The sequence below is a fragment of the Haemorhous mexicanus genome, chromosome 1 (genome assembly GCF_027477595.1).
Source record: "Haemorhous mexicanus isolate bHaeMex1 chromosome 1, bHaeMex1.pri, whole genome shotgun sequence".
Lineage (NCBI taxonomy): Eukaryota > Metazoa > Chordata > Aves > Passeriformes > Fringillidae > Haemorhous > Haemorhous mexicanus.
The window spans coordinates 157,119,936-157,133,467 of NC_082341.1; the positions used below are offsets into that span (position 1 = coordinate 157,119,936).

The 13,532-nt window shown below is 51.9% G+C and overlaps 2 protein-coding genes and 3 pseudogenes across 2 annotated transcripts; all 5 read right to left on the reverse strand.

Moving 5' to 3' along the window:
• Positions 1-191: 191 nt before the first annotated feature.
• LOC132334786 (feather beta keratin-like) lies at positions 192-837 on the reverse strand (annotated as a pseudogene).
• Positions 838-3,069: 2,232 nt separating this feature from the next.
• Positions 3,070-3,444, reverse strand: LOC132334819 (feather beta keratin-like). The gene has a single exon (XM_059861011.1). The coding sequence runs from the start codon at positions 3,442-3,444 to the stop codon at positions 3,133-3,135; it is 312 nt and encodes a 103-aa protein (XP_059716994.1). The 3' UTR covers positions 3,070-3,132.
• Positions 3,445-6,074: 2,630 nt separating this feature from the next.
• LOC132334904 (feather beta keratin-like) lies at positions 6,075-6,720 on the reverse strand (annotated as a pseudogene).
• Positions 6,721-8,949: 2,229 nt separating this feature from the next.
• LOC132328298 (feather beta keratin-like) lies at positions 8,950-9,657 on the reverse strand (annotated as a pseudogene).
• A 2,121-nt stretch (positions 9,658-11,778) lies between these two features.
• On the reverse strand, positions 11,779-12,283 carry LOC132335008 (feather beta keratin-like). Its single transcript, XM_059861164.1, has one exon. The coding sequence runs from the start codon at positions 12,263-12,265 to the stop codon at positions 11,954-11,956; it is 312 nt and encodes a 103-aa protein (XP_059717147.1). The 5' UTR covers positions 12,266-12,283; the 3' UTR covers positions 11,779-11,953.
• Positions 12,284-13,532: the final 1,249 nt, after the last annotated feature.

Here is a 13,532-nt window from a genome sequence, read left to right on the forward strand (position 1 = left end):
TTCAAAAAGGAGAGGAGGCATGTTAGGCTTTGATGTAACAGAAGTTTATTGAAGCAAAAGAAGGATGAGGGAAGATGAAGAAAGTGAGAAGAGCTGGTCTGATGTGCAAGGCTGGCTCCCATCAGCAGAGGTGCTTTGCTTGCAGGAGCTGTTATCTGAGCTGGAGGTGTCAGGGGTGGTGCCGAGGGTCCTTAGCAGATGTAGCCGCCCCTCCTGCCATAGCAGCCCAGGCCTCCCAGGCCGTAGCCAAAGCCACCAAAGCCAAATCCACCAGAGATGGGCTGTCCCTGGGCATTGAGCTCAGTGCCCAGAGCAGCGGAGGAGGTGGATCCGACGGCGGTGTTCTGGGGGAAGGAGGTCATGATGGGTCCTGGCAGGGTGATCAGCACAGGGGAAGGGTTGATGATGACACTGGAGTTCTGGCATTGCAGGGCACAGGGCTCGTTGCAGCTGTTGGCCAGCGGGGTGGGTCTGCAGGGACTGCAGCGGTTGTAGCAGGCCATGGGTGTGGTGTGGAGGGTGCCTGTAAGAGAGAGGGGGGTGAGGCAGGGTAGGGGGGTGTGGGTGCAAAGGGCAGAATGTCAGAAGAGCGATGGAGTGTTTTAGGAGTTGTGGGGCTTGGTGGAGGCGTGAGGGCTGCTGAGGCTTGAGCTAAGCCTGCTGGAAGAGAAGGGCCATGGGAGCAGAAGCAGGAGCTTCAGGAGCTTGAGTCTCACCTTGTTGTCAGCACAGGAGCAGAAGGGTTCAAGAGAAGGATGTGAGGGAGAGAGGCTCTGGGCTGGCTTTTATGCTGGTCATGGAGGGGCAGGACAGCGTTGGCCCTAGACCCTGGGGCATTTTGTGGTCTGCAGCTCTTGCCTGGCACAGCGTGCTGAGTTAGGATGTGGGTTGTGGTTTCCTTCCCACAACTCTGCCGTGTCATGTCCTGCTCTTTTGACCATGTCCATCTGAGCTTGGCAGCAGCTTTGAAGAGAGAGTTGTTATTTGGGAGCATTGGCATGGAAGTTTTGTGTCAGAGAAGCCAAAATATGCAACAAAACTTTAGAAAAATATGAGTGTCATCAGTGAGGTCATTTAGGGGCATTTGTGTGGTTTAGTTTGTGGGTGTGTTGTGAAGAGAGGCCCCATTCCACCACAGCCATGTAAGGCTGGTGTGGGCTTTGCAACTGTGCTGTGCATGCGGAGCTGCTGCTTTCATCACAGTCATTCCACGTTTAAAGTGTGAGTATTTGAGACCAAAGGCTGGTGTTGATGGCACTTGTCAAAGGGGACTGAAGAGATGAGTAATCCTTTGGAGGGCTGGCGAGTCATGTGTGAGGTCAGCCTGTGGAAGTCATAGTTTTGGGTTTGTGGCTGTGTTGTGAAGAGGCGCCCCAAACTCTCAGAGGTGTGTCAATCTGGTCTGGATTTTGCCTCTGTTTAGCTGTGAGTGCCTGGACTCTTCCAATCTATTCACTCCTTTTTCTCCTTGCCTCCATCTCTCCAAGCCTGTCTATAAGCCTGGCTTCTCATGGCGCTCATCAGAAAGTGATTTCTGTGATGTAGTGAGGCCTGCCATGCTCGCCGTAGTTTTGTCTTGGCCCATCGATAACAGTCATCTTACCTGGGCCCAAGAAGTTCCCACTGTGGTTTCACAGAGCCCGGCTCTTTCACAAAGGAAAGGAAAGTGGTGAAGGACAAGGAGAACAAGACACACAAGGAACAGTTGAGGGAACTGGGGTTCATCACTTGGAGGGGCTGGACCCAGAGGTTGTTAATGAGTGGCGCAAAATCCAGATGGAGTAAGGTCTCAATGGAAGGAGATCAAGAGTTTTATCCACGGGGCCAACCCTGATCAACCTCCTCAAAAAGGATGTGGGCAGTGGGACTGTTGTCCCCTCAGCAAGCTGGCAGCTGAATGGAGTGGCTGATACACCACTTGGTTGTGCCACGGGTCAGAGGGAACTGGAGAGTGAGGGTTAAAGGCATCTTGTGAGCTTCTGAGAGGGGAAAACATGAAGTTCTGCATCTGGGCAGGAATGGCAATTGGCCCCAGGTCATGCTTTGGGCTGATGGGCTGGGTAGGAGCTTTGCAGAGCAGGACCCTGTGGTGCTGGTGGAGAACAAAGGGACCACGAGGTCTCAATGAAGCCTCACTTCAAATGGTGTCACCAGTGTTCAAGATAGGTTTAAAAAAATTCTTGGAAGAAGTCCATAGACTCCGTGAAACAATTCCAATTCAGGGCCTGAAAGATTGTTTGGGGCTGGAGTATCTTCCATAGAGGAGAAGTGGAGAAAGTTGGGGCTCAGAAGACAGGGATGGCCAGGGGTGCTATCAGTGTGTGTAAATTCCTGCTGTCAGGGAAAGACGTGAAGGAGCCTGGCTGTTCCCAGCAGTGTGCATGTCCAGGACAGGAGCACAAGGGCAAAAGGGAAAAGAGATGGACTTCCTTGGGTAAAGAATGAAAGACAGAAAGAATTTGTCATTGTGTGAGTGGTCACAGAGGGGAAGAGGTGTTGGAGTCTCCGTGCTGGGTGATCTAAATCTGCCCTGTCCATGGTTCTGGGAATCCTGCTCTTGCTGACTCAGCTTGAGCAGGGGAGTTGAAGCACTTGCCCTCCAGAGTTTGTGCCGAAGTGGATGTGATATAGTTTTCCCTTGTTGCCGGAAAGGCTTGTGATTCCTGGTGGGAAGAGACTTTGTCAAGTGTGTGCTGGCATGGAGAGCCTTAACCAGAATCTTTGATGAAATGAAGAGCATGAATGTGTCAAAGCCTTTGGTGTAGAAAGTAATGGCTGTAGGTCCTGTTTTGGAAGGTCCCCCCTATACCAATATTCCGGTAGCAGCCTTGGTTGTTACTGGTAGGGACATGTAGCCAAACAAATATCTTGTCCCCTTTTCCATCTACTCCAATGGCCTTTTCATTTCTGGCTCTGTGCTGGGTAAGTATGTGAGGCAGAATTCAAAAAGGAGAGGAGGCATGTAAGGCTTTGATGCAGCAGAAGTTTATTGAAGCAAAAGAAGGATGAGGGAAGATGGAGAAAGTGAGAAGAGCTGGTCTGATGTGCAAGGGTGGCTCCCATCAGCAGAGGTGCTTTGCTTGCAGGAGCTGTTACTAGAGTTGGTGGTGTCAGGGGTGGTGCCGAGGGTCCTTAGCAGATGTAGCCGCCCCTCCTGCCATAGCAGCCCAGGCCTCCCAGGCTGTAGCCAAAGCCACCAAAGCCAAATCCACCAGAGATGGGCTGTCCCTGGGCATTGAGGTCAGTGCCCAGAGCAGCGGAGGAGGTGGATCCGACGGCGGTGTTCTGGGGGAAGGAGGTCATGATGGGTCCTGGCAGGGTGATCAGCACAGGGGAAGGGTCGATGATGACGCTGGAGTTCTGGCATTGCAGGGCACAGGGCTCGTTGCAGCTGTTGGCCAGCGGGGTGGGTCCGCAGGGACTGCAGCGGTTGTAGCAGGCCATGGGTGTGGTGTGGAGGGTGCCTGTAAGGGAGAGGGGGGTGAGGCAGGGTAGGGGATGTGGGTGCAAAGGGCAGAATGTCAGAAGAGCGATGGAGTGTTTTAGGAGTTGTGGGGCTTGGTGGAGGCGTGAGGGCTGCTGAGGCTTGAGCTAAGCCTGCTGGAAGAGAAGGGCCATGGGAGCAGAAGCAGGAGCTTCAGGAGCTTGAGTCTCACCTTGTTGTCAGCACAGGAGCAGAAGGGTTCAAGAGAAGGATGTGAGGGAGAGAGGCTCTGGGCTGGCTTTTATGCTGGTCATGGAGGGGCAGGACAGCGTTGGCCCTAGACCCTGGGGCATTTTGTGGTCTGCAGCTCTTGCCTGGCACAGCGTGCTGAGTTAGGATGTGGGTTGTGGTTTCCTTCCCACAACTCTGCCGTGTCATGTCCTGCTCTTTTGACCATGTCCATCTGAGGTTGGCAGCAGCTTTGAAGAGAGAGTTGTTATTTGGGAGCATTGGCATGGAAGTTTTGTGTCAGAGAAGCCAAAATATGCAACAAAACTTTAGAAAAATATGAGTGTCATCAGTGAGGTCATTTAGGGGCATTTGTGTAGTTTAGTTTGTGGGTGTGTTGTGAAGAGGGGCCCCATTCCACCACAGCCATGTAAGGCTGGTGTGGGCTTTGCAACTGTGCTGTGCATGCGGAGCTGCTGCTTTCATCACATTCATTCCACGTTTAAAGTGTGAGTATTTGAGACCAAAGGCTGGTGTTGATGGCACTTGTCAAAGGGGACTGAAGAGATGAGTAATCCTTTGGAGGGGTGGCGTGTCATGCGTGAGGTCAGCCTGTGGAAGTCATGGTTTTGGGTTTGTTGGTGTGTTGTGAAGAGGGGCCTCAAAATCTCAGAGTTGTGTCAGTCTGGTCTGGGCTTTGCCTCTGTTTAGCTGTGAGTACATGGGCTCTTCCATTCCAGTCATTCCTTTCTCTCCTTGCCTCCATCTCTCCAAGCCTATCTATAAGCCTGGCTTCTCATGTGGGTGATCAGAAAGTGATGTTTGAGATTTATGGAGGCCTCCCCTGCTCGCCGTAGTTTTATGTTGGCCCATCCATAGCAGTCATCTTACCTGGGCCCAAGAATTTCCCACTGTTGGTTCACAGAGCCAGGCTCTTACACAAAGGAAAGGAGAGTGGTGAAGGACAAGGAGAACAAGACACACAAGGAACAGTTGAGGGAACTGGGGTTCATCACTTGGAGGGGCTGGACTCAGTGATTGTTAATGAGTGGCACAAAATCCAGATGGAGTAAGGTCTCAATGGAAGGAGATCAAGAGTTTTATCCACGGGGCCAACCCTGATCAACCTCCTCAAAAAGGATGTGGGCAGTGGGACTGTTGTCCCCTCAGCAAGCTGGCAGCTGAATGGAGTGGCTGATACACCACTTGGTTGTGCCACGGGTCAGAGGGAACTGGAGAGTGAGGGTTAAAGGCATCTTGTGAGCTTCTGAGAGGGGAAAACGTGAAGTTCTGCCTCTGGGCAGGAATGGCAATTGGCCCCAGGTCATGCTTTGGGCTGATGGGCTGGGTAGGAGCTTTGCAGAGCAGGACCCTGTGGTGCTGGTGGAGAACAAAGGGACCACGAGGTCTCAATGAAGCCTCACTTCAAATGGTGTCACCAGTGTTCAAGATAGGTTTAAAAAAATTCTTGGAAGAAGTCCATAGACTCCGTGAAACAATTCCAATTCAGGGCCTGGAAGATTGTTTTGGGGCTGGAGTATCTTCCATAGAGGAGAAGCGGAGAACGTTGGGACTCAGAAGACAGGGATGGCCAGGGGTGCTATCAGCGTGTGTAAATTCCTGCTGTCAGGGAAAGACGTGAAGGAGCCTGGCTGTTCCCAGCAGTGTGCATGTCCAGGACAGGAGCACAAGGGCAAAAGGGAAAAGAGATGGACTTCCTTGGGTAAAGAATGAAAGACAGAAAGAATTTGTCATTGTGTGAGTGGTCACAGAGGGGAAGAGGTGTTGGAGTCTCCGTGCTGGGTGATCTAAATCTGCCCTGTCCATAGTTCTGGGAATCCTGCTCTTGCTGACTCAGCTTGAGCAGGGGAGTTGAAGCACTTGCCCTCCAGAGTTTGTGCCTAAGTGGATGTGATATAGTTTTCCCTTGTTGCCGGAAAGGCTTGTGATTCCTGGTGGGAAGAGACTTTGTCAAGTGTGTGCTGGCATGGAGAGACTTGCCCAGAATCTTTGATGAAATGAAGAGCATGAATGTGTCAAAGCCTTTGGTGTAGAAAGTAATGGCTGTAGGTCCTGTTTTGGAAGGTCCCCCCTTAACCAATATTCCGGTAGCAGTCTTGGTTGTTACTGGTTGGGACATGGAGCCAAACAAATATCTTGTCCCCTTTTCCATCTACTCAAATGGCCTGGTTAATTTCTGGCCCTGTGCTGGCTAAGTATGTGAGGCAGTATTCAAAAAGGAGAGGAGGCATGTTAGCCTTTGATGTAACAGAAGTTTATTGAAGCAAAAGAAGGATGAGGGAAGATGAAGAAAGTGAGAAGAGCTGGTCTGATGTGCAAGGCTGGCTCCCATCAGCAGAGGTGCTTTGCTTGCAGGAGCTGTTATCTGAGCTGGAGGTGTCAGGGGTGGTGCTGAGGGTCCTTAGCAGATGTAGCCGCCCCTCCTGCCATAGCAGCCCAGGCCTCCCAGGCCGTAGCCAAAGCCACCAAAGCCAAATCCACCAGAGATGGGCTGTCCCTGGGCATTGAGCTCAGTGCCCAGAGCAGCGGAGGAGGTGGATCCGACGGCGGTGTTCTGGGGGAAGGAGGTCATGATGGGTCCTGGCAGGGTGATCAGCACAGGGGAAGGGTTGATGATGACACTGGAGTTCTGGCATTGCAGGGCACAGGGCTCGTTGCAGCTGTTGGCCAGCGGGGTGGGTCCGCAGGGACTGCAGCGGTTGTAGCAGGCCATGGGTGTGGTGTGGAGGGTGCCTGTAAGAGAGAGGGGGGTGAGGCAGGGTAGGGGGGTGTGGGTGCAAAGGGCAGAATGTCAGAAGAGCGATGGAGTGTTTTAGGAGTTGTGGGGCTTGGTGGAGGCGTGAGGGCTGCTGAGGCTTGAGCTAAGCCTGCTGGAAGAGAAGGGCCATGGGAGCAGAAGCAGGAGCTTCAGGAGCTTGAGTCTCACCTTGTTGTCAGCACAGGAGCAGAAGGGTTCAAGAGAAGGATGTGAGGGAGAGAGGCTCTGGGCTGGCTTTTATGCTGGTCATGGAGGGGCAGGACAGCGTTGGCCCTAGACCCTGGGGCATTTTGTGGTCTGCAGCTCTTGCCTGGCACAGCGTGCTGAGTTAGGATGTGGGTTGTGGTTTCCTTCCCACAACTCTGCCGTGTCATGTCCTGCTCTTTTGACCATGTCCATCTGAGGTTGGCAGCAGCTTTGAAGAGAGAGTTGTTATTTGGGAGCATTGGCATGGAAGTTTTGTGTCAGAGAAGCCAAAATATGCAACAAAACTTTAGAAAAATATGAGTGTCATCAGTGAGGTCATTTAGGGGCATTTGTGTGGTTTAGTTTGTGGGTGTGTTGTGAAGAGGGGCCCCATTCCACCACAGCCATGTAAGGCTGGTGTGGGCTTTGCAACTGTGCTGTGCATGCGGAGCTGCTGCTTTCATCACAGTCATTCCACGTTTAAAGTGTGAGTATTTGAGACCAAAGGCTGGTGTTGATGGCACTTGTCAAAGGGGACTGAAGAGATGAGTAATCCTTTGGAGGGGTGGCGAGTCATGTGTGAGGTCAGCCTGTGGAAGTCATAGTTTTGGGTTTGTGGATGTGTTTTGAAGAGGGGCCCCAAACTCTCAGAGGTGTGTCAATCTGGTCTGGATTTTGCCTCTGTTTAGCTGTGAGTGCCTGGACTCTTCCAATCTATTCACTCCTTTTTCTCCTTGCCTCCATCTCTCCAAGCCTGTCTATAAGCCTGGCTTCTCATGGCGCTCATCAGAAAGTGATTTCTGTGATGTAGTGAGGCCTGCCATGCTCGCCGTAGTTTTGTCTTGGCCCATCGATAACAGTCATCTTACCTGGGCCCAAGAAGTTCCCACTGTGGTTTCACAGAGCCCGGCTCTTTCACAAAGGAAAGGAAAGTGGTGAAGGACAAGGAGAACAAGACACACAAGGAACAGTTGAGGGAACTGGGGTTCATCACTTGGAGGGGCTGGACCCAGAGGTTGTTAATGAGTGGCGCAAAATCCAGATGGAGTAAGGTCTCAATGGAAGGAGATCAAGAGTTTTATCCACGGGGCCAACCCTGATCAACCTCCTCAAAAAGGATGTGGGCAGTGGGACTGTTGTCCCCTCAGCAAGCTGGCAGCTGAATGGAGTGGCTGATACACCACTTGGTTGTGCCACGTGTCAGAGGGAACTGGAGAGTGAGGGTTAAAGGCATCTTGTGAGCTTCTGAGAGGGGAAAACATGAAGTTCTGCATCTGGGCAGGAATGGCAATTGGCCCCAGGTCATGCTTTGGGCTGATGGGCTGGGTAGGAGCTTTGCAGAGCAGGACCCTGTGGTGCTGGTGGAGAACAAAGGGACCACAAGGTCTCAATGAAGCCTCACTTCAAATGGTGTCCCCAGTGTTCAAGATAGGTTTAAAAAAATTCTTGGAAGAAGTCCATAGACTCAGTGAAACAATTCCAATTCAGGGCCTGAAAGATTGTTTGGGGGCTGGAGTATCTTCCATAGAGGAGAAGTGGAGAAAGTTGGGGCTCAGAAGACAGGGATGGCCAGGGGTGCTATCAGTGTGTGTAAATTCCTGCTGTCAGGGAAAGACGTGAAGGAGCCTGGCTGTTCCCAGCAGTGTGCATGTCCAGGACAGGAGCACAAGGGCAAAAGGGAAAAGAGATGGACTTCCTTGGGTAAAGAATGAAAGAAAGAATTTGTCATTGTGTGAGTGGTCACAGAGGGGAAGAGGTGGTGGAGTCTCCATGCTGGGTGATCTAAATCTGCCCTGTCCATGGTTCTGGGAATCCTGCTCTTGCTGACTCAGCTTGAGCAGGGGAGTTGAAGCACTTGCCCTCCAGAGTTTGTGCCTAAGTGGATGTGATATAGTTTCCCCTCTTTGCTGGAAAGGCTTGTGATTCCTGGTGGGAAGAGACTTTGTCAAGTGTGTGCTGGCATGGAGAGCCTTAACCAGAATCTTTGATGAAATGAAGAGCATGAATGTGTCAAAGCCTTTGGTGTAGAAAGTAATGGCTGTAAATCCTGTTTTGGAAGGTCCCCCCTATACCAATATTCCGGTAGCAGTCTTGGTTGTTACTGGTAGGGACATGTAGCCAAACAAATATCTTGTCCCCTTTTCCATCTACTCCAATGGCCTTTTCATTTCTGGCTCTGTGCTGGGTAAGTATGTGAGGCAGAATTCAAAAAGGAGAGGAGGCATATAAGGCTTTGATGCAGCAGAGGTTTATTGAAGCAAAAGAAGGATGAGGGAAGATGGAGAAAGTGAGAAGAGCTGGTCTGATGTGCAAGGCCGGCTCCCATCAGCAGAGGTGCTTTGCTTGCAGGAGCTGTTACTAGAGTTGGTGGTGTCAGGGGTGGTGCCGAGGGTCCTTAGCAGATGTAGCCGCCCCTTCTGCCATAGCAGCCCAGGCCTCCCAGGCCGTAGCCAAAGCCACCAAAGCCAAATCCACCAGAGATGGGCTGTCCCTGGGCATTGAGCTCAGTGCCCAGAGCAGCGGAGGAGGTGGATCCGACGGCGGTGTTCTGGGGGAAGGAGGTCATGATGGGTCCTGGCAGGGTGACCAGCACAGGGGAAGGGTTGATGATGACGCGGGAATCCTGGCATTGCAGGGCACAGGGCTCGTTGCAGCTGTTGGCCAGCGGGGTGGGTCCGCAGGGACTGCAGCGGTTGTAGCAGGCCATGGTTGTGGTGTGGAGGGTGCCTGGAAGAGAAGGCAGTGAGGCGGAACATGGATGTGGGGGAGCAAAGAGCAGAATGTTAGATGAGCGATGGAGTTTGTAAGGAGTTGTGGGGCTTGGAGGAGGCGTGAGGGCTGCTGAGGCTTGGGCTAAGCGTGCTGGAAAAGAAGGGCCATGGGAGCAGAAGCAGGAGCTTCAAGAGCTTGAGTCTCACCTTGTTGTCAGCACAGGAGCCAGAAGGGTTCAAGAGAAGGATGTGAGGGAGAGAGGCTCTGGGCTGGCTTTTATGCTGGTCGTGGAGGGGCAGGACAGTGTTGGCCCTAGACCCTGGGGCATTTTGTGGTCTGCAGCTCTTGCCTGGCACAGCATGCTGAGTTAGGATGTGGGTTGTGGTTTCCTTCCCACAACTCTGCCGTGTCATGTCCTGCTCTTTTGACCATGTCCATCTGAGCTTGGCAGCAGCTTTGAAGAGAGAGTTGTTATTTGGGAGCATTGGCATGGAAGTTTTGTGTCAGAGAAGCCAAAATATGCAACAAAACTTTAGAAAAATATGAGTGTCATCAGTGAGGTCATTTAGGGGCATTTGTGTGGTTTAGTTTGTGGGTGTGTTGTGAAGAGGGGCCCCATTCCACCACAGCCATGTAAGGCTGGTGTGGGCTTTGCAACTGCGCTGTGCATGTGGAGCTGCTGCTTTCATCACAGTCATTCCACGTTTAAAGTGTGAGTATTTGAGACCAAAGGCTGGTGTTGATGGCATTGTCAAAGGGGACTGAAGAGATGAGTAATCCTTTGGAGGGGTGGCGAGTCATGTGTGAGGTCAGCCTGTGGAAGTCATGGTTTTGGGTTTGTTGGTGTGTTGTGAAGAGGCGCCCCAAACTCTCAGAGGTGTGTCAATCTGGTCTGGACTTTGCCTCTGTTTAGCTGTGAGTGCCTGGACTCTTCCATTCCATTCACTCCTTCTTCTCCTTGCCTCCATCTCTCCAAGCCTGTCTATAAGCCTGGCTTCTCATGGCGCTCATCAGAAAGTGATTTCTGTGGTGTAGTGAGGCCTGCCATGCTCGCCGTAGTTTTGTCTTGGCCCATCCATAGCAGTCATCTTACCTGGGCCCAAGAATTTCCCACTGTGGTTTCACAGAGCCTGGCTCTTACACAAAGGAAAAGCAGAGTGGTGAAGGACAAGGAGAACAAGACACACAAGGAACAGTTGAGGGAACTGGGGTTCATCACTTGGAGGGGCTGGACCCAGAGGTTGTTAATGAGTGGCGCAAAATCCAGATGGAGTAAGGTCTCAATGGAAGGAGATCAAGAGTTTTATCCACGGGGCCAACCCTGATCAACCTCCTCAAAAAGGATGTGGGCAGTGGGACTGTTGTCCCCTCAGCAAGCTGGCAGCTGAATGGAGTGGCTGATACACCACTTGGTTGTGCCACGTGTCAGAGGGAACTGGAGAGTGAGGGTTAAAGGCATCTTGTGAGCTTCTGGGAGGAGAAAACATGAAGTTCTGCATCTGGGCAGGAATGGCAATTGGCCCCAGGTCATGCTTTGGGCTGAGAGGCTGGGTAGGAGCTTTGCAGAGCAGGACCCTGTGGTGCTGGTGGAGAACAAAGGGACCACAAGGTCTCAATGAAGCCTCACTTCAAATGGTGTCACCAGTGTTCAAGATAGGTTTAAAAAAATCCTTGGAAGAAGTCCATAGACTCAGTGAAACAATTCCAATTCAGGGCCTGAAAGATTGTTTGGGGGCTGGAGTATCTTCCATAGAGGAGAAGTGGAGAAAGTTGGGACTCAGAAGACAGGGATGGCCAGGGGTGCTATCAGTGTGTGTAAATTCCTGCTGTCAGGGAAAGACGTGAAGGAGTCTGGCTGTTCCCAGCAGTGTGCATGTCCAGGACAGGAGCACAAGGGCAAAAGGGAAAAGAGATGGACTTCCTTGGGTAAAGAATGAAAGACAGAAAGAATTTGTCATTGTGTGAGTGGTCACAGAGGGGAAGAGGTGTTGGAGTCTCCGTGCTGGGTGATCTAAATCTGCCCTGTCCATGGTTCTGGGAATCCTGCTCTTGCTGACTCAGCTTGAGCAGGGGAGTTGAAGCACTTGCCCTCCAGAGTTTGTGCCGAAGTGGATGTGATATAGTTTTCCCTTGTTGCCGGAAAGGCTTGTGATTCCTGGTGGGAAGAGACTTTGTCAAGTGTGTGCTGGCATGGAGAGCCTTAACCAGAATCTTTGATGAAATGAAGAGCATGAATGTGTCAAAGCCTTTGGTGTAGAAAGTAATGGCTGTAGGTCCTGTTTTGGAAGGTCCCCCCTTAACCAATATTCCGGTAGCAGTCTTGGTTGTTACTGGTAGGGACATGTAGCCAAACAAATATCTTGTCCCCTTTTCCATCTACTCCAATGGCCTTTTCATTTCTGGCTCTGTGCTGGGTAAGTATGTGAGGCAGAATTCAAAAAGGAGAGGAGGCATGTAAGGCTTTGATGCAGCAGAGGTTTATTGAAGCAAAAGAAGGATGAGGGAAGATGGAGAAAGTGAGAAGAGCTGGTCTGATGTGCAAGGCTGGCTCCCATCAGCAGAGGTGCTTTGCTTGCAGGAGCTGTTACTAGAGTTGGTGGTGTCAGGGGTGGTGCCGAGGGTCCTTAGCAGATGTAGCCGCCCCTCCTGCCATAGCAGCCCAGGCCTCCCCGGCCATAGCCAAAGCCACCAAAGCCAAATCCACCCGAGATGGGCTGTCCCTGGGCATTGAGCTCAGTGCCCACGGCAGCGGAGGAGGTGGATCCGACGGCGGTGTTCTGGGGGAAGGAGGTCATGATGGGTCCTGGCAGGGTGATCAGCACAGGGGAAGGGTCGATGATGACGCGGGAGTTCTGGCATTGCAGGGCACAGGGCTCGTTGCAGCTGTTGGCCAGCGGGGTGGGTCCGCAGGGACTGCAGCGGTTGTGGCAGGCCATGGGTGTGGTGTGGAGGGTGCCTGGAAGAGAAGGCAGTGAGGCGGAACATGGATGTGGGGGAGCAAAGAGCAGAATATTAGATGAGCGATGGAGTTTGTAAGGAGTTGTGGGGCTTGGAGGAGGCGTGAGGGCTGCTGAGGCTTGGGCTAAGCGTGCTGGAAAAGAAGGGCCATGGGAGCAGAAGCAGGAGCTTCAAGAGCTTGAGTCTCACCTTGTTGTCAGCACAGGAGCCAGAAGGGTTCAAGAGAAGGATGTGAGGGAGAGAGGCTCTGGGCTGGCTTTTATGCTGGTCGTGGAGGGGCAGGACAGTGTTGGCCCTAGACCCTGGGGCATTTTGTGGTCTGCAGCTCTTGCCTGGCACGGCATGCTGAGTTAGGATGTGGGTTGTGGTTTCCTTCCCACAACTCTGTTGTGTCATGTCCTGCTCTTTTGACCACGTCCATCTGAGCTTGGCAGCAGCTTTGAAGAGAGAGTTGTTATTTGGGAGCATTGGCATGGAAGTTTTGTGTCAGAGAAGCCAAAATATGCAACAAAACTTTAGAAAAATATGAGTGTCATCAGTGAGGTCATTTAGGGGCATTTGTGTAGTTTAGTTTGTGGGTGTGTTGTGAAGAGAGGCCCCATTCCACCACAGCCATGTAAGGCTGGTGTGGGCTTTGCAACTGTGCTGTGCATGCGGAGCTGCTGCTTTCATCACAGTCATTCCACGTTTAAAGTGTGAGTATTTGAGACCAAAGGCTGGTGTTGATGGCACTTGTCAAAGGGGACTGAAGAGATGAGTAATCATTTGGAGAGCTGGGGTGTCATGTGTGAGGTCAGCCTGTGGAAGTCATGATTTTTGGTTTGTTGGTGTGTTGTGAAGAGGGGCCTCAAAATCTCAGAGTTGTGTCAGTCTGGTCAGGGCTTTGCCTCTGTTTAGCTGTGATTACATGGGCTCTTCCATTCCAGTCATTCCTTTCTCTCCTTGCCTCCATCTCTCCAAGCCTGTCTATAAGCCTGGCTTCTCATGTGGGTGATCAGAAAGTGATGTTTGAGATTTATGGAGGCCTCCCCTGCTCGCCGTAGTTTTATGTTGGCCCATCCATAGCAGTCATCTTACCTGGGCCCAAGAATTTCCCACTGTCGGTTCACAGAGCCTGGCTCTTACACAAAGGAAAGGAGAGTGGTGAAGGACAAGGAGAACAAGACACACAAGGAACAGTTGAGGGAACTGGGGTTCATCACTTGGAGGGGCTGGACTCAGAGATTGTTAATGAGTGGCGCAAAA

Coding starts and splice junctions, on each gene's coding strand:
- LOC132334819 (XM_059861011.1), bottom strand. CDS start 3,444: ATGGCCTGCTACAACCGCTGCAGTCCCTGCGGACCCACCCCGCTGGCC.
- LOC132335008 (XM_059861164.1), bottom strand. CDS start 12,265: ATGGCCTGCCACAACCGCTGCAGTCCCTGCGGACCCACCCCGCTGGCC.